The sequence below is a fragment of the Kryptolebias marmoratus genome, linkage group LG9 (assembly GCF_001649575.2).
Source record: "Kryptolebias marmoratus isolate JLee-2015 linkage group LG9, ASM164957v2, whole genome shotgun sequence".
NCBI lineage: Eukaryota > Metazoa > Chordata > Actinopteri > Cyprinodontiformes > Rivulidae > Kryptolebias > Kryptolebias marmoratus.
The window spans coordinates 15,795,809-15,816,103 of record NC_051438.1 but is presented as its reverse complement, the minus strand read 5'-3'; the positions used below and the strand labels follow the sequence as shown (position 1 = coordinate 15,816,103).

The window sequence follows — 20,295 nt, the reverse complement described above, 5'->3', positions numbered from 1 at the left end:
CCCCCCCCCTCTCTCTCTCTCTCTCTCTCTCTGTTGGAAAGGCAGTGAGTTGTTGTACTGAGAGCCATCTAGTGGCGAAAGTTGGTAGGTGCATTATTTACTTTAGAAACTTATCAGCACTTAAGTCCGACACGGAGCCGGCCACTTTAATCAGCTGATGCAGTTTAAGTTGTGTGCGTAGCTGACAAGACACCACACACACACACACACACACACACTCACATACATGAAGAAAATAAGATAATTAGACCTCTGTACGTTAAGGCTGTTATATGTCACCAGTAAAGAATTAAAGAGCCTGGAAGAACCAAACATCCTGTCTGTGCTCCTTACCGGCACCCCTCGGAGGATATCAGCATCATAATCCAAAGTCAATGCTATCGAACACACACTCTCTCTCTCTCTCTCTCTCTCTCTCTCTCTCTCTCTCTTTCTTCCTCTCTCTGTCAGTAAATCTTTAACCCTACATCAGCCTCTTCTTTGCAGGAAATAGACCCTAGTTTCGCCGCGCCCTGAACTGTACCTACCTCTGTTCTACCTCTGGAACACTGCGCGCAATGTGCGCCCGTCAATGGCCAGCTGTGTGCCTGCGGGAGCGCACACACACACATATAAAGTGACATGTTCTCTACACGTCTAGGGAAAAGACAATACTGGTATCCACTCCCTGTGGGTGTAATCTTACAATGAGAACTGGTTTACACAGATTATTAGTTTAAAAATATATATATGAAGAAATTGAAACTGTTGTCATCAGATGCTTTCTAAGAATGACCACTGAATATCTGTGCTGCAATGTATAAAACATGTGACTAACCTATAACTGAATTAATACTGAGGAATTAGAAAGAGGCCAGTGTGATCTGCAGCTGCTTCAGTTCTCCTCCTCTCAGAGGACTTGAGTAATGTTTCTTTTTCTCTCTCTCTCTCTCTCTTTCCCAAAAGGAATCTTTGCTTACCTGAACTACCGAGTTCCTCGCACCAGAAAGGAGATATTTGAGACGCTGGTGAAGGGGCTGCTGAGGCTGGAGTACAGAGGCTACGATTCAGCAGGTGAGACACTCAGCTTCTCAGAGCTGACACACACACACACACACACACACACACACACACACACACATACACACACAGGTCAAACTCGAGGCCAGATACGACCCTCGAGGTAATATTTTAAATATACTCATTGCAAAGCAGTGAAGACTGGACAAAAAAAAATTCCACACAGTCTTCTTCTCATAGTGATGGTTAGTGTGTCCTTAAATTTAAAATTTCTAAGCAAAATTTGGGACTGCATGGATGGCAGCTACCACGCGTGTTTGTTTACCTACGAATCCTGCCGAAGTGACTGGAAACAGGTCAGACGGTTAAACTCATCAGGCACATTTGTTGAGCAACACCGACTACAGCCAGCCTAAAGTAGGTCAGTGTTTTTGGTTCACGCTGGGTTTCGGCAGATTCAGTCAAGCGTTTTGTTTACATTGAGTGCGTACCCACATTTTATCCACGGTATATCTGGAAATCTTCCGAAGTAAACTCCTTCAGACTGCAGCATTTGGTAAAGTTCCAGGTAACCTTTTTTTTAATGTTTGCTGTCATACTTTGCAATGAGTAGCTTTAAAAGTATTAGAAGTGGCCCGCCAGTCTTTGACGGATCATGTTTCTGTCATTTTACTTTAAAAAAATGAGCTTCCTCGCTGCAGACTTATGGTGGCAGTTAGTCAACTTTGAAGCAGAGAAAATTAAGTAAGTTTTTTTTTAATTTTTCCTTTTAAATTGGAAAGAGCAACAAAGAACACCCAAATGGGACCAATCAGACTCTTGCTGAGAAACTTGCAGCCAAGCAAAGATGTCAAATAAATTTAAGCAGACTCTCTTTTTGCACATCAGCTCAAGTCAGATATGTCTTTTTTTCTGTATTCTTTTCTTATATAGCATGTTTGGATTTCTGTAGAGGGATGATAAAAATGGCCTCTGTGTCTGTCTGTCTGTCTGTTAGTTGGCGAATTATGTCCTGAACCGCTGGATGGATTTGAATGAAATTAAAGTAATCATTTAATGGATATCTGATTCTAGACGGCCACCACAGCGATAGATTTTTGAAAACACAAAAGGAAGTGGCTGTAACCCAGCCAGTTTTACAGGTGTTCAGCGGCGAGCGCAAAATGTGCAAGTACTTTTTTTAAAACAATTTTTAATTGAGCCAAACCCCTGAAATTCAGCACCTGAAGCACATTCAGTGCCAGCCAAATGGTTGGAAACGCCCACAGGGTTAAAAACTGAACAAACAGGTGTGTCAAAACTGACTGTAAACACAAAAGGACCGCGTAGATTTCTGAGATGCTATAATTACACACCCTGGTTCCTTTAAGAATGATTTAAAACTGTCACGCGGGGACCTAATTTGTAGTAAAACTTGTCCCGAGCAAGATTTTAGAGGAAGGGCAGCACCGCTGTTGATCTTTCCAGCTAAAGATCTGACCCAAGATGGCATAAAGGAAGGCGTGTGTGAGAGAATACCTTCATTTGTGCGTTTAGCTGATGAGCGTTCAGGATTGTCCCCGGACGGCTTTATTAGCACATTAGGCGATAAAAAACGTAATACTTTGAGAAGGATAATACCCGAGATCCTGGATGGTAGATATGCTTCATAAAGGCACACCTAAATCAAAAACACTTTGTGTTTGCTCATCCTATTTGAACAGGATGAGAACTGTTATACACATTCAGAGGAAGGGCACTTTTGGAGCTCCTCCACATTGCCTCATATTACTTCTGAAGATACTTTTTGACTGTATTTGATCACAACTAGTTTTTTTCTTTTTAAGAAACTTAAAATCAAAACTGAGAACTTGCTCCTTGCCTCCGCCTTGTTTTGATATGTGACTTCAGAAACCGGTTCAGGTTGTTGTGGTGGGTGTGAGTAATATCTGCACGACTGCATGCATGGACAAACAAAGGCAGACCGTAAACTCGTACCTGCTGATGTGCTCCAGCTTAACGGCCTCTGCTCCTCCACATGCCTGCAGGCGTTGCTGTGGATGGACCGAAGAAGACAAGCAATGATCTCAACAACACTATCTGCCTAATCAAGAAGAAGGGGAAGGTCAAGGCTCTGGATGAAGAGATATACCGTACGTTCATGCACATTTGATTTCTTGCAGTTTTATAATGTTTTTGTAAGGGAGTAAAATAGGCTCTGTTACAGTTGTGATATTTCTGTTTTCATCCTCCTAATGATTGCCCGATGCCATAAAAGGTGGACCATCGTGTAATTGCCTGCTTGTGTGTTTGCTGGTCTGTCTGTTAGCAAAATATCTCATGAACCCCTGGACAGATTTTAATGAAACTCTCAGAAAATAGTCATTGGATGAACATTTACGCCTGATTAATGTTTGGAGTCAACTTGATTTAAGATGGCCGCCACAGCCAACTGACCTTAGAAAACATATAAATGGCTGCAACTCAGAAAATGTTGCAAATATTGAGCTACAATCTGGTGTGGTAGTAGCTGAGAGTCATTCTCAACACATACTCCGAGCACGAACAAATCGTGTGAGATCTTTGTTTAAAACTTTGACTTTAACTGTAGGAGTCAACCTTGTCTGTCTGTTATCAAAATATCTCATGAACCACTGGACAGATCTTAATGAAGTTCTCAGAAAGTAATCACTGACTGTACAACAACAAATGATTAAGTTTTGGAGCCAACTTGATTCAAGATGGCCACCACAGCTAATCGACTTTAGAAAACATAAACATGGTTATACGTGAGTCAGTTTTACAGATATTGACCTAAAGTTTGGTGTAGTTGTAGCTGAGAGTCATCCCTATCACATATTTTAAGCACTAACAGATCACACGAGACGTGTTTAAAACTTTGGCATACAAGGAATGCTAATTTATATCAAAGTGCCAGACTGTTGGGTTTTTTACCTCATCTACAGTTTGTTTAAGGATTCAAAATTCAAAGGCACCATTAGTCCTTCTAAAAGAACCCTTCTTAAGCCTTCTTTAAAAGTTTCAATTATTTTGGTTTAGTTCTTTAGTAAAAAGATGGGTGTTTCTGCTTGGCTCATCCAGAGAAAGACCTCCTGGACCTGGACGAGGAGCTGTGCACGCACCTCGGCCTGGCTCACACTCGCTGGGCCACGCACGGCGAGCCGAGCGCCCTCAACAGTCACCCCCATCGCTCCGACAAGAACAACGGTAAAAAAAGAGCTTTCGGATTTGAACGCGTGGCCACATCTACGCAAAAACGACTTCATTTAACACCCATCAGAACTGACTATAACTTTTTATCAACATGGCATCAAAACATGTTAGCAATACAGTCAGAAAGTTCTTTTTTTCCCTGCAAGCTAAAAATAAAATGGTACTGTATGACACATTATGGTATATTTTAAAAAAACAACACAAAAACGTACATTTCACAGCTGAGAGCTGCTCCTTCTGTTCAATTACTTACACCTAATAATGGTTTTTATTGCACCTTTTACCAAAATTTTGTATTTTCATAGTAAATTAGTGTCTTTTCGTCAATTGTAAAAGTGAAAGTAATATACTATTGTTTGATTTCTGGTCATTTAATCTTATATTACAATGATATGCACTTTTATTGTTGCCATTTAACAGTTTTTTATCTTAATTTATACAGACGTTTTTAACAGCTTATCAGCACTGGCTCGCTGATTTTCTGGTTTTGAGTCATTTCATTGACAAACTTTAATGAAAGCCTTTAAACTCGAGGGTTAAAATGAAAAACCAACTTGTGGCATAGATCAATACAGCACACACACACACACACGTTGTCAAAAAGTCATCCATCTTTTTAATGTGTGTATAAAGGTGTGTCAGATGTGGAGCTAAGCTTCAGATATTATGTGTGCTAATAAAAAGATTTATGCTGCAGTCAGACAGTAGGAAAACAGACTGTAACCCTTTAATTTATCCTTCTTTATCTGCCTTTGTGGTAAAATTACACCAGTGTATTTTTAGTTGTTGTCTGAGTGACAGAGCTGACCGAAGTTTTCCTCAGTCAGCCTGTTGGACTTGCTTTACCACACACTGAGCGTGTCATCATTAGGAGGCGCGGCACCTTGATTCATGCTCTGTGCTCGCTTTGAAATGTGTTGGCACTAGTCGAACGTGAACTGACTTTCCTTCAACTCTGTCACACTTTCCTCAGAGTTTGTCGTCATCCACAACGGCATCATCACCAACTACAAAGAGCTGAAGAAGTACCTGGTGAGTCGAGCAGAAACTCCTCTGCCACAGCTCGACCAAGTTCATGTTGCTCCCGATGAACTTTATTGTTACAGTGGAAAGGTTTTTTTTTTTCCTTATCAGCCGCCTGAGGAGTAAAAGTAATGTCACGTATGAGTCAGAAAGACCTTATGATCTGTGGATGTGTGTCATATAGTCCTCATGCTCGGGGTTGACCAACAACCGAATCTGGCCCAAATGATGTAAACTTGAAATTCTTACTGGGATATTTTAATATCTGAATTTAGCTGAATTTGCTTGTCTATGAATGATCAAACAAAACAAACCATTCAAGAAAATAACATTATATTTCTGTTTTAAAGAAAAAAAAATGCTAAAAATATATCAGTTAAAATATTTTATAAGTAGTAGATAGACATGAGTGCATGAGGCTGATTAATCATAAAATCTGGAAATTATTTTAATGCGACAAAATGCTTTTAATGGTTATTATTAATTGTGCAAACTTGTCATTTTTATGTTTTATGTTATTCTAAAGACAACATTTAAAAAACAGAGAGACAAAAGAAAAGAAACCCTTGGGTTATAGGAAGTGGTTTTGTAAAGGGATAGTTCAGATCTTTTAGAAAGATTATGATGATAAACAGTTCATGTCTTACCTGGGAAGAAATGTATAATCCTGCCCAGCACCTGATATGACCATTTGCATACTGGGTATTTTCTAGGCATGTACTGGTCATGTACTTGGTATCTATGGGGACTGGGATTTGTTTCATATGCAGTACATTCCAGGTGTGTGTCTTCATAATACAGCCTACCAGATAAGTATCAGCTAGAAACCCAGTACATATTCAGTACATACCAGGTGCGTAGCCTGTAAGTACAGCTTAACACCAGATATAAACTAGGCTGTATTATGTATGTCTACACTTACTTGCTGTAAATAACTTTTTAAAACACCTCAATCTGGAGAACTAGAGCTCACGCCTGATCGGACTGGTGGGCTGACGGCTAGTTGGAGCGTGACCCTGAACATGTTGATCGTTGCCTTCTGAGAACAACTCCTAACTTAGGAAAATTCAGTGCCATTTATGCTAAAGCTATTTTACAAACCCTAACAATGCAGTCAAATTCACATTACACGTTTTTTTTATTTTCCAGCAGAAATATCACACTCTGAAGCGCTACAGTTAGCTGCTGCTGCTGTTTGTGCTTTCACATAGCCATAGAATTCTATGTAAAAGTTGTAAAAGTTCATAAAATAGTGCAAACATGAAATTCTTAAGATCGGAGTGGTTTTAAGATGGCTTCAGTCCACTTTAGTCTTGGCCCAGCTCAGACTAGCTGTTAGCTCATCAATCAGAATGAAACTCTGTCCAAAATGAGGTCGCTCAAAGAGGTATCCACGACAGGTAGGATGATAGCTGTTTGTTTTATTTCCTCAGAGCACCACTTCTAAAGATCTGACGTTTTCTTACAAGCTGTGTTTTGGGTCTCCCTCAGGTCACCAAAGGATATGAGTTTGAGTCAGACACGGACACAGAAGTGATACCGAAGCTGATCAAATACGTTTATGACAACCGTGAAGATGACCGCGTCACCTTCTCCACGCTGGTGGAAAGAGTCATCAAACAGCTGGTAAGTTCTTTACTTCCTAACTAACCCACTCCACACCAGCATACATACTGTCCTCCTTTTAAAGTAACACTACACTTCATTCCTGCTTATTAGCAGTAGCCCTTTTTTTTTCTCTCCTCGGCTAAAGTGATGGAAAGTTTTATGAGCTACTTCCTGTTGAGTGTCATAAACTTTGTCCTTGTCTGCTCATATGCGCTTAATCATTTAATACTTTGTGAAGCAGCATTAATTTCCTGTCCGATAAAAAACAAAACAAAAAAAAAACACTCTGTTGTCAAAACTATCGCCATGGAGACCGCAGCAACAGACTTACATGTGACATCATCAGTCATAGTATCAGATTTTTTCTGCTCTCCTACACCCCTTCCCCCCTTCTTCTTCTTCTTCTTCTTTTTTTTTCACAAAATCCCACTCACAGCCAGCTCTAATTCCAGTAAACGCCACAAGAATTGTAGCCAGTGCTTTCGAAACACAGCTGATGTTATACAAAAAAAAAAACCCAAAACAAAACGTCCTATTTTTTTTCTAACCCATCCTCCCTTCAGAACTTCCCTCTGGTCCCCAAGACTCCCGACCCTCATCTTTTAAGTCCTTATTTTTACATACGTGTTTTCAAAGTCGCACACTTTTCCTGGAAAACGTGGCGGCTCCTCTTCCACCTTTTTTTTTTTCCCTCCATCAGCCAACTGCAGTGTTTATTTATTTTAACAGTTTTCGCGAAGCCAACATAAACCTTCTGCTTCTCCTCTGTGCAAAGGAGGGGGCCTTCGCGCTGGTGTTTAAAAGCCGTCATTACCCCGGAGAGGCCGTGTCCACCAGGTCTGTATAAGCACACGCTGACACATCCACACTCTCAGAGATTTCACTTCACGGTTTGTCCATCTGCTCGGTGAGCCAGACGAGCTGACGAGATGACTCACCCCCCCCCCCTTGTTATTACCACTATGAAGCAATATCAAGAAGGATTTTAGGAGACTCCTTATTTATGCCTGGTGGCTTATCTCAGCTTACGTTCTCGAAATGCAACATGAGTCCGAAAATGAGCAGCTGTGCTGGTTTTCATTTGCTCGAGAGAGTAAACTTTCGTCTTGTAGCATATGGGTATTATCTGCATCTCAAGACCAGAGGTTGAATTCGGCCCCCTGTTTTTTTTTTTTTTTTATTTTTCATTTCTCTCCCTCCCTCTTGGGCCCCCCTCTCCTGGGCTGTGGGCCCACACCCCCTTTTCTGTGACTCATTAACAGAGAAATAAGTTTCCTGTTTCAGTTTGTGGGGAAACATGCGCCCAGGCCGCATAAAAGTCCAGGTTAATTACGGCTTATCTTTTTTTTTATTATTATTATTTTACGGTACATCTTTACTGGTTCAATGAGCAAACACGGGTCAGGGCAAAGGGAGATTTCCAGAGCACAGGGGTGAGTCAATAAGAGAAGCCACAGCAAAATCAGCAAGGCAACATATAGGTGTACGCTGTGACCTGTCGTTCCACGCAAACAGCTCGGCTACTGTTGAGGACACTTCTTGGTACAGCTACTGCTCAAGTCAAAGACCTTTACTGCCTGCAGTTTTCCAAGAAAATCATCTGGGACATGGATACTGAACGCACAGCAACTCGAGTAAACAATGAGGTTTTGTGGTTTGAACAATAAAGTTTGCCAAATAGAACAAGGTAGAATATTTAATAGCCAGCACCCATCTTTTATCAAAGATCAGCCTCCCAGCAGGGATCAGCCATCTTCAGCTTGGCTTCTCTTCCTCCAGTTTCATTCAGATGCTTTTTTTAAACGCTTCGCACACCCGGATTTTTGTCTTAGTAATCCATCGTGCATTTTTAGGTTTTTGAAAGAAGAGCAGACAAGCCTTTGACTTACAAGCCGTTTGTCTTCATTCCACTCATTTTCGACAGCGTATATATTGAATTGAATTGTGACCACATGTTTCTTTTTGCGAGCCTCCCTTGTCCCACACCCCTTAAAACAATCAAAGCTCTTGCGTCACCGCGGCTCAAGAGAGCAAAAAGCTACGCAGACAGAAAAGAGGGATCAACACCAGAGAAAGACGCAAACGAAGGAGAGGTTCCCGATTCTCAAGATTGGACATTCAAAATATTTGTTTTCACATGCAACTGTGAGGATTTGCGGAAAGGTTGCGAACAATTAATATCTTACTTGTAGCAGATGGCGGTTTGAACAACCTGAGTTTGAAGAAACAGAGTTTATTTCTGACCCAGCTGACGAGCTAATGCAAGGGTGTCAGACTCCAGGCCTCGAGGGCCGCTGTCCTGGGAGTTTTAGGTTTTTCTGCTCCAACACACCTGATTCAAATGGTTTAATCTCACCAAATCATCACGTTCTCCAGGAGCATGAACATGTCTAAAACATACAGGAGAGCGGCCCCCGAGGAATGGAGTTTGACACCCCTGAGCTAACGTTTAGTCTGAGTGCGGCCAAGATCACAATGGATTGCTGCCACCTTAAAACATCTCCAACCTCAAACATTTCATTGCAGTTCATGCAAACACTATTTTTACACCTTTACATTGCGCCAGTTTTGTATTGAATTGTTCTCCTGGCAGAAATATATTGTGGTATTGCTGCTGGAAGACCTCCAAGGCCTCACTGTAAAAGTTACAGCCAGCACTAACCTCGCTTGCAAAAAAGCAGAGAATTAAATGTAAATAACTGTGTAATATGACGTTGATGGTGACGTAATAAGCAGCGTTTACATAAACTGCTTTAAAATGTTTGAGATTAGAGTTTAAAAGTGCAACAATTCACTTTGGTCTCAGCCTTCCTGAGATAAGTGTTTAACTGCTTCTAATTCAAATAGCTATCTACAGCAGGTAAGATATTCTTTGTTCGTAACCTCACCACACTTCAAAAGATCTGAACTATCGCTTTAAGGCAGTGGTGTCCAATCCTGGTCCTGGAGGGCCACTTTCCTGCATGTTTTAGATGTTTCCCTGCTTCAACACACCTGATTTGAATAAATAGGTGATTAACAGAACCTGCTGAAGGGGTAAGTCAACCATTGAATCAGGTGTGTTGGAGCAAGGAAACAACAAAAACATGAAGGAGAGCGGCCCTCCAGGACCAGGATTGGACACCACTGACAAAGGGAAGGAACAGATACGAAGAGAGGAACTTTTGTTTTAATTTTAAAAGACACAACAGAATTAGATGTCAGGATGTTTAGCTCCATGTGATTGTATCTGAGACTGTAGCGTGTCTGGAAGCCCTAATCATTCTCCCACTAATCCAAACTCCCTTTTCTGTTGTTCCTAAATCCAACTCTTCCGTTCCACCTGGTTCGTTCTCGTCTCGGCAGGAGAGGAAGTCCGCTGCTCATTGGTGTGCGAAGCGAGCACGAGCTGCCCACCGAGCACATCCCCGTCCAGTACAACAGTGGTGAGCTTCATTTCTACCCTTATCCACCTTCACTGCATCCCAGATCTTTGCTTAAATGCTTGATCATGGCATCTATGTGGAAAAAATATGTTTGTAATATGTTATTTGCCAGGATATCAAATGATGCAAATGATCGTTCTGCTTAACATCTGCTTCCGTGTGTGTTTGCACACACAAATGACCATCTTGTAATTTTAAAACTGTTGATCTTTGCAAAGCAGTTTAAAAAAAAGACTCATATAGTGTTATCACAATTTCACGGACCAATTTAATATATTAAAAACAGCCTTCATGTCTTTGAAAACAAAATGTCTTTCACAGCTTTTCAAGATCTATGTTTTACCTGGATTATCCAAATTATAAATTAGCAAGAAACCCATGGATTTGACATTTTTTTCACTTTCTAATACTGCTTTTAGAACAAACCCAACAATTTACTGAAGTGCAGCTTCTAAATTAGGTTTGGCTTTTAGTCCTAAAACTATTACTGAGGTCTCAGCCAATTTAAACCGGAGTAAATATTAAATATTTGTTGTGCTGATTATTTTTAGCCACTAGCACATGCGGTAGTAGCACTGAATATTTACAGCCGGACATCATAAATGGGGCTGAGTAAAATGTGGCTTTTCAGAATGTTTTATTTGTTTTTCTGATTTTAACTAAGAAGTTAGGAGCTTTTAAAAAAAACGTAGAAGAGGGTGAAACTTTGAAGCTTCAATGCAAACAAAAAGATGCTCAAGTGGGCTTCATTTACACCAGGGCTGAAAATATCAATATAAACAAAAGGTAGGAAAATTTGTGTTTGGTTGATTATTTGTTGTAATAATGCTTCTTGGCAACAGATCTTATACAGATAGAAAGCCTGTTTATTTCCCCTTCAGTGGTGCCACATATTTGTGGGCTGCGTCCTTGAAAAACTTGACAAATCTTCTCTTCCAAACAGCTTATTCTGCCATTGTCTTTTGTTTGGTATCATTTATTGGATTGTATGATTGAAGTCTGAACAAACAAGACATATTGGCAATTTCACAATTCATTAATTTAACAAACAGGGGCCTCGGTAGCATGTGGAAGAACCATACACAGCCACATCAGCCTGGTACATCTTCCTTATTCTACTCACCAGCTCGGTCACACTCTGCTGTAGGATGGCGTCTTATTCATCAACCAGCATTTGTTGTAAATCAGACAGTGTGGTTGGGTTCATGTCTCTGGAACGAACAGCACGCTCAAGCTGATCCCACAGGTGTTCAGAGGGGTTGAGGTCAGGACTGCAGGCAGACCCGTCCATCCTCTCCACTCCCACATTCTGGAAGTAGTCTCTGATGAACCCCGCTCTTTGGGGGTGAGTGTTGTCATCGTGGAGTCCAGAGTTCAGTCTCAGACTGTGGAGACTTGGGATTACCACAGGTTGTTCACAGGTCCTGACAATCAGGGACCTGACTGTCAGCACCTGGGGTACCAGAAGCCCAAAACAACAGCCGATAGCAGAATACGCTGTTTGGCAACAGCAGACAAGATTTTGCAAGTTTTTCATGGGTGCAACCCACAAATGCATTTTCCTAACAAATGTGGCTCCATTTAAGGGAAAATAAACAGGCTTTCCAACGGAATAAGATTTACTGCCAAGAAGCATTGTTACAACACAGAACAATCAACCAAACACAAATTTTCTTACTTTATGTGCAATGTTTTTTGGTTGTAAAGATAGAAGCAAAGTAATAGATTTAATCTTAAACTGTAAGTTTGGTTGAGGTTAATAATCTGCACACCTGGCTAAGAGTATTGATTAGCACTTGTACACCAAATGTGGAGCTTTTTACATCATTTCACACAATAGAAAGATGTTTACCCAATTTCTTCCTTTTTTTTCCTCCAAGTTAAACATGAAAAGGCTCCTCTGATTTCCTCAGACATCAACAAACACTTGCTGACTGCCAAAAGGATTGCTTTGACTAAAAAGTCAAGTACAAGGAGATGTTTCAGTCTTTTGCTAATATATCTGCAATGAGTCTTTTTAACTTAACTTCTCCAGGAAGTATTTCTCATGACCATGGGAAATCTGTGTGAGGTTTAAACGGCAGTAGACTCAAAGAAGGAAAAAAATACATAAAAAACTGTCAACATGTCTGTAAAAAATCATAAATTTCCTCCATGAGAGACACAATTTGAGATACAGCTTTTTGTATTTTTATTTTTACTTGTCAAAATACATCAAATCCTTTGTGTTCATGAAAAAAAAGACTGGTCTGCTGGTTTTGTTGTTTGCTGCTTTGAAACTGTTGCAAAGTCAAACACTAAGTTAGGTGGAGAAGTTGAGTGTGAAGTACAATTATCAGAGCAAAAAGTGCATTAAGCTTTGTTTTAATCTATTATATTTTGAACCACAAATAGATAAACGGTAATAAGAAACCTCAACTGCTCATGCAGTTTCAAATTGATGGTTAGTATTTGAATTAACAACATTAAAAGTCGAGAGATCTCAAAGTAAAGCTTGCTAACGCTCTAATGTTATGCATCCTGGTCTTGGTGTACGTATGGCTTTAATGGCAGCTCCAGTCAAATGTTTGGACACACCTACTCATTCAAATAAAATGGGCAAGCTGTAGTTCAGCAGTACAAACTAATGGAAATTAGTGTCTTTGTGACGCTGTAAGTTCCAGCAATGTCCCGATATGCTCCAAAATGTGTTTTATACGTCTCTTAAAAACCTAAGCTAAGAAATTATTGTGTTTTTGTATTTGATGGTCCATTTATTTTCAGCACAGACTTAAGTTTATGTGGTGCTGCCCCTAAAAAAAAAAAAAAATACACCAAAATTACCAAACAGAGCTCAAGATATTTGGGAAACAGGTGATAACAGCTCCTAAAATGCTTCTTATTGCTAAATTTGTCCAACCTAAAATGCAACATATGCTGCTGAAATGATTTCAGCAGAGATGGAAAGACAAAAAGAGCCTCAAATGTTAGCCCAATATCTGTAAATTTGACTAACTGTTAGACATTATTGTGTTTCCTAAGTGTGTGATTAGTTGCTGTGGCCATTCTGAATCAAAAGTTAATCAATGCATCCAGTAAAAACTTAGTGAAAGGTTCTTAACAATCTGTACATTGCTTCATGAGATATTTTGCTAAAAGACAAACAAACACAAAGACACAGCAGTGAGCAATAAATGTGACAAGTTAGTGAGATAGTAACCAACCATGCTATCTCACTTCTAGTTTCTTTGTTTGCTCAGTTCCAATAAAAAAAAGCTTGTGAAACAATAATTCATGTTGCGCAAACATTCAGTTATCTGTTTTTGTCATGGCTGAATGTCTGTCTAAAAAGATTTCGATGATCATAAAACGTTTTTTTTTTACATCATAATCCCTTTGAATTCAATGGTAAAGCTAAGAGGAAGGACATTTGATTGGTCTAAAAGGAGAAGAGCTACCCTGACTCTTGACTCTTGTGTCTTTAGGTCACGTCAAGGAGGAAGTGCAGGAGAAGAACAGTCACAACAAGCCCGACTGCTCCAACGCCATCAACTCGGTCGGGGATGGCAGAGCTGTGGAGTACTACTTTGCATCTGACGCCAGGTGAGGGAAAGCAGCTTCGTGTTCATGCTATGGCCAATCCAGAACAAGCAGAACTTGTCATTTTGTCACTCTGCCCTCTCATCCGCCACCAAATCTTCTGAGTCTAATCAAAAAGACAGGAGGAAAAAAAAAAACCAAACAATCATGTTCATGTTTCTGTCCCCCCGCAGCGCCATCATCGAGCACACCAACAAGGTGCTGTACCTGGAGGACGATGACGTCGCGGTCGTGAAGGGAGGGCAGCTCTCCATCCACAGGATGAACCGGCAGGCTGGCGAAGACCCGGTGAGAGCCGTTCAGACCCTGCAGATGGAGCTGCAGCAGATCATGAAAGGTCAGATCATTATCAACACACGGCCCTTATATGATATCACTTTAAAGTTTTTTGTTTTCATTTGTTTGGGACTAACAGTTTAGCGCCAGTGGAAAAAGATTACAACCCAACAGATAAGAGCTCAGAAAGAAAGCCCTTCTCTGTTAAAATGGGATGAATCCCATCGAGGTGACATGTGATCGCCCTCTGCTGGCTGAGTAGAGGAAGTAATTTTACTGCCGGTAAACATTCAGAAAGTGTGTTTTTCTCTTTTTTTTTTCTTGCGGTTGGAGGAAAACATTCAGCACATCACCACAAATTGCACTAACATGCTTCTCTGCCTCCTGCAGGAAACTTTGAAGCCTTCATGCAGAAGGAGATCTTTGAGCAGCCCGAATCCGTGGTGAACACGATGAGAGGCCGGATTTGTTTCAACACCAACACAGGTGATGAGTGATCTTAAGCAGCAGTCCTACCGTATAGTTCAGGATTGTGGACTCTCAATGTTAGAAAAAAAAAAAAAACTAAAAAAACTGAACTCTGAAAGCTAAAAGAAGCAAAAGGCTAAGTAAAAACTAAAGGTAACTTATGAAGATAAAAATATAGCAAGTACACTGAAGATTTCAAAAAGAGCAATGTTTTTTTTGAAAGAAATGAAGAGATCTCGATGCATATCTATGGGGAAAATAGTTTGAAATGTATAAAAGTTACAAAACCCAAATGTTGTAGCACTAATCTCCTGAATGAGTTGAACATTTTCATACATGTATGGCTAAAATAGCACAAAATATGCAGACGTAATTAGAGTAAAATAAATTAAAAAACAGGAATACAGTAGCTTGAATGCTGAATCAGCCCCTTTTTTTACTTTAAAACAGACCAATCTCTGCATATTTTTAGGCTTATGTACTGTAGGTACTTTTTTTGTTGTTAAATAAAATGTCCACGTTTTTCTAAATGTAAGAGAAGATCTTTCCAGTATGCTGTTTTACCAAATAATACTATTTTCCATTTTGCTTCCAAAGTAATTCTCGGAGGACTGAAGGACCACCTGAAGGAGATCAAACGCTGCAGGCGGCTGATCATGATCGGCTGTGGCACCAGCTTCCACGCTGCAGTCGCTGTGAGTTGAACTACAGGCCTGATAAGTAGTCGCAGGGAAGCTGAGTTTTGAAATCAGAATTTGAACGTTGTGAAGGAATGCTGTTTTTTTTTGTTGCGTTTCAGACCAGACAGATCCTCGAGGAGCTGACGGAACTTCCTGTCATGGTGGAGCTGGCGAGCGACTTCCTGGATCGCAACACACCTGTTTTCAGAGACGATGTGTGCTTCTTCATCAGCCAGTCAGGTAAGAATAATGGCAGTCCTGATCACTGGTCCATTAGGGGACATGTTCTAGTTGTCTCGAAGAAAACAGCCATAAAAATGGCTCGACACGTTGACACACACTCGTGCCCTTTTGTTCATTTTTTTGAGCTATATTTACACATAATGAACACAAGCTCTCCCTCTCTGGACTCTTTCAGGGGAAACAGCAGACACTCTGATGGCTCTGCGCTACTGCAAAGACCGAGGCGCTCTAACCGTTGGTATAACCAACACTGTGGGCAGCTCCATCTGCAGGGAAACTGACTGTGGAGTCCACATCAACGCTGGACCGGAGATAGGAGTGGCTAGCACCAAGGTACCGTTTCCACCGCATCATCATAGGTTAATAAAAACATTTTCATGGGTTTTTTTTTTTTTTTTGCATTTTTTCTTCCTGATGAGAAGCAGAATTAAGAAACCAGCACCTTTTTTTCTTGGTTTGTTTGTGGTTTGCTCTTATTTTTGATTAAGTTATAGAAACACAACAGCAGCTCAGTGATTACAAATACAGAACAGTGTCACTGGATGCACCACTTCAGGGTTCTTTTGTTGTTGTATTTTTTTTTTTTTTTACAAGTGTTTGCTGTGTCTGTTCTCCAGGCCTACACCAGTCAGTTTGTGGCCCTCATCATGTTTGGCCTGATGATGAGTGAGGACAGACTCTCCCTGCAGAAGAGAAGAATGGAGATCATCCACGGCCTCAAGGTGCTACCTGGTCAGTACGCCGGCAACGTACAAAGCCCTCCATCTTTTAATGCGGGCGCAGACTTTGGACCGCTTTCGAAACGCCGGCGTGGAACCAGCGCCTTTATGTTCTCACCGTAACATGCCTATCTGACTCATTCTTCCTCCAACCTCACAGAGCTGATAAAAAAGGTGTTGTCTCTGGATGAGAAGATCAAGATCATTGCGAATGAGCTGTACCAACAAAAATCCCTTTTGGTTATGGGCCGAGGATACAACTACGCCACTTGCCTTGAGGGGGCGTTGGTGAGTTTAATTTTTCACTGTTGTCCTTAAACTGGTATTGTCTCCTGTTATATCACAAAATGTAAGTTTAAAATAACAACTTTAAAAGATTTAATAGCTATGATGTTGTCTTTGTTATATGCTGTATTTATAGTCTATGAGAGCACACGTGTGTCAACTCAAGGCCTGTGGGCCAGGTACGGCCCTTGTTATAGTTTTATCCAACTTGCGACTTAATATTTTATGCATACTAGAATTAGTCTACCAATCTGAGATTGATGTTTTTGTCCCTTCTCTTTTAAAGATCAAGCATAATTTGTCCAGACTTTTTGTGGCAATTAGACAACTCTAAAGTCACGAAAATCAAGTTTGAATTCTTTCAGTCATCTTCAGTTACTGATTCAGATATCTATATTGACATTTTACATCTGTAAACAATGCTCAGTTCATATATTTTACTTCCTTTATTCTAAAGTAGAAAATGAATGTATTCCAAATGCAGAAAATTAAGGAGATCACCTACATGCACTCGGAGGGCATCCTGGCTGGAGAACTGAAGCATGGTCCTTTGGCACTCATAGACAAACACATGCCCGTCATCATGATCATCATGCGTGATTCCTGCTACACTAAGTGTCAGAACGCCTTGCAGCAAGTCACTGCCAGATCGGTAGGTCCTTGTACTGAAACGAGCCCGCACGTAAAGTAATTTAACTTAGCTTCAATACAGCGAACAACACAAATGTTTCTACACTCTTGGTCTCTCTCTCTCTCCGACAGGGTCGACCCATCATCCTGTGCTGCCAGGAGGATTCTGAGGTGACAAAGAACGCCTACCAGACCATTGAGCTGCCGCAGACCGTGGACTGCCTGCAGGGCATCCTCAGCGTCATCCCCCTGCAGCTGATGTCCTTCCACCTGGCTGTCCTGCGAGGATTTGATGTAAGTTTCTACCTGTCAACACTTTCATGAGATCTATGGCACATTTTAGAAAGAAATAACACAAAACATTCCCCCCATTAAACGAGGTATCCGTGTTTGGCTGTGGGATAAATTACAACATTAAGTTGTAAAAATACCAGTTAGAAACGCTGATGAGAAAGAAACAGTTTCGTAGCATGCTGTAGCAGTCAGTTAGCGCCATCGCCTCACAGCAAGAAGGTCTCAGGTTCAAATCTTGCCCGAGGTCTTTCTGTGTAGAGTTTGTACGTTCTTCCTGTGTATGCGTGGGTTTTCTCTGGGTACTCTGGTTTTCCTTTTCCCGTCCAAAAAAACACGCATGGTATTGCGCTAAGCTGTGAGTTGTGAGTTCATCTCTATGCTGGCCCCAGAGACGGTATAAATCTAGACCTGCGACCAGAAGCTGAAGCCAGAACAGGACCAACCTTCCCCGCAGGCTGGTTGCAGGACAAGTTTTAAGTCCTGCCCCATCCACATAAACATATAGAATATTGGCCTTGGGCCCAATATTTGGGCAGAAATTATCAAATCTATAAACTTTTTTTTTAAACTAAGTCGACTAATCACAGTTGTTGAAAAGTGAACTGTCGTGTCATCGAGTTATATGACTTTAAAGGGCTCCTCATCAGTTCACATCATCCACACAGCAGGTATAAAGCAGATTTACAGCAGAAATATAACCCTGAAGTATTGATATGCAGGTCAGTTTTGCTCCTGTTTGCTCACGCTTCTGCGGGACCGTCAGTCTCCCCATGTTTTCATTGCCTGTTTTAACGTAAAGGGACGTTTCTTAGTTACCTTACAATGTGTGGACTTCATCAGTCCAACATCTGTGTCATGTGATGCAGTCCACATCACGTCCACAAAGCTACATTGCATGTACCTGTCTGTAACAAACTGCTCTCTCTTTTCAGGTCGACTGTCCCAGAAACTTGGCCAAGTCAGTGACGGTGGAATAATTACAGTTTGCAAAACTCCAGAGGACGAGAGAGGTAGCTTAACCAGATTTACGGAGCAATTGTGCAATCAGACATTCTGTGTGTGTGTTTGTGTGTGTGTATGGATGAGACCTTGAGAAAATGACAGAGGAAAAACAATGAACTTGAAAAAAAAAATATGAGAAATGTGAAATCTGACCAAAGCGTTGTGGAGTGGTTCATAAAAAACACATCCATGCAGCCAAAAGAACCTGCTGTGCCTTGTTCTCGTCACTAGTTGAGCCAAAAAAAAAAAAATCTTTTCCAAAGCTTAGGAGAAAAACATTGAAGTAGTTTATCGAAGTGTTTACAATTGTGCAATAAGGACACGAAACTTGGACTGTGAATGTATATCACAGGGTCATTAATTCTCTTTTATTTTATGAGTTTATTACCTACGCCGGGGTCTTCGAGCCCTATCTTTACATTAAATATAAACAAAAATCTGTTTTTTGGTAGAATTCTAAATTATACAAATTCTTTTTGTAAAGTTATTTGTAAATTCTTTGAATTATTGGGCCTGGAGACCCAGTAACTCAACATTTTATATAATTTTTTTGATTTATTTTATTTTAATTTAAAATGCATTGTCCAAGACCAGTTTGTAGATGTTTCACTAAAAATGTTTTCAGTTTCTGTCTTTCTTGTTGTCATATGTGAGACAAAGAGCACTCCTTCCGTAAACACTAATTATTCTGATTTTAATACATTTTTTTGTTAATTTGTATGGGTTTTATGATAATCTGTATTTTATTAAATAATTATTTTTGTTTTTTTAAAGGGCTAAAGAGATTGGTTGACATCCTTATGATTGTATTTTATGTTGTATCTTTTGTAAATATAAATTTGTGAATCAATAAAATGATAAAGTATTGTTTTCGAGGTGAGTAGCGGTCTTTTCCCTTTTTTCTATTTTTTTTTTTTGCAAGGGCCTGTTTTTAAAAAGAATAACTTTGGAATCTTTAAATTGTAAATGTCATTATTTTTATCATTTGTTTTTGCTTAAACTATTTACAGTGATATCAACTTTATGACAAGTTTACATTGTGTTTTTAGGAAGCTTGAACTGTTCCTAATTGACTGATTTGTTCCTAAGTGGCTGTTTCTGTCCCAGTATGTGATGCAAATATATACTGAGGATTGTTTCTGATAATGTTTATTAAAATAGTTTTTGTTTAATAAATGGGTTAAATGAAAAAATGTGGCACTTTCTGAAATGACAGTAAAACAAAAAGAACGTACAAATAAATTTAAAATCTCCTCTGCAGTGGTCTGTATGAGTATTTTATGCTAATCCTCTAAAACCCTTTAAAGATACTGTGTATTTTGGTTAGTTTTCTATATAAGTACACCATAATTTTGCATCCAGTTAGACTCCGTTTTTTATAAAAACATTTTACTGACATGTTTGTGTAGATTCTGTCATCCGTGTCATGGCAAAACCTCAGCTTATTTTCTTTTATTGTTGTTGGAGACGTTTTGCTTTTCATTCGAGAGGCTTTCTACATTCACAGTGAAATGTGCAGGGTTGTAAAGCTTTAAACTGCATGAGATGCTCTCTTTATGCAAGTCACTCTCTCCACTGCCAAGCCTCCTCCTTCAAACCTCACATCCCGGGAAAATAAAGCCATAAGGACCAAAATATCGTCATTTTGCCAGCAGACAAGGTGCACCGGGGCTCTCAACACATCAGATTATCACGGGAAAATATTTACACTAAGCGACAGCACCACCTATGAGGAAGAGGGACACCACCTGTTCTCACAAAAAGAAGATCGCAGACTGCTTGTAAAAATTGGAAAAAGAAAAAGCAATGGACCAAACTCCATAGATTTTACCAACAAAGCACCAGGGGGAA

General features: G+C 40.2%; 1 protein-coding gene across 1 annotated transcript in view; it reads left to right on the top strand.

Annotated features, from left to right (window-relative positions):
- Window positions 1–19,319, top strand: part of gfpt2 (glutamine-fructose-6-phosphate transaminase 2) — a 19,885-nt gene extending 566 nt beyond the window's left edge. The window contains exons 2-19 of the mRNA XM_017424039.3: window positions 946–1,053; window positions 3,027–3,131; window positions 4,081–4,206; window positions 5,186–5,244; window positions 6,727–6,861; window positions 7,619–7,680; window positions 10,189–10,268; window positions 13,733–13,850; window positions 14,021–14,184; window positions 14,514–14,609; window positions 15,189–15,286; window positions 15,391–15,511; window positions 15,690–15,847; window positions 16,132–16,246; window positions 16,394–16,521; window positions 17,003–17,170; window positions 17,281–17,442; window positions 18,375–19,319. Coding sequence (XP_017279528.1) covers window positions 946–1,053; window positions 3,027–3,131; window positions 4,081–4,206; window positions 5,186–5,244; window positions 6,727–6,861; window positions 7,619–7,680; window positions 10,189–10,268; window positions 13,733–13,850; window positions 14,021–14,184; window positions 14,514–14,609; window positions 15,189–15,286; window positions 15,391–15,511; window positions 15,690–15,847; window positions 16,132–16,246; window positions 16,394–16,521; window positions 17,003–17,170; window positions 17,281–17,442; window positions 18,375–18,419 — 2,048 coding nt within the window. The 3' untranslated portion in view covers window positions 18,420–19,319. The remainder of the gene's footprint in view (window positions 1–945; window positions 1,054–3,026; window positions 3,132–4,080; window positions 4,207–5,185; window positions 5,245–6,726; window positions 6,862–7,618; window positions 7,681–10,188; window positions 10,269–13,732; window positions 13,851–14,020; window positions 14,185–14,513; window positions 14,610–15,188; window positions 15,287–15,390; window positions 15,512–15,689; window positions 15,848–16,131; window positions 16,247–16,393; window positions 16,522–17,002; window positions 17,171–17,280; window positions 17,443–18,374) is intronic.
- The last annotated feature ends 976 nt before the right edge of the window (window positions 19,320–20,295 follow it).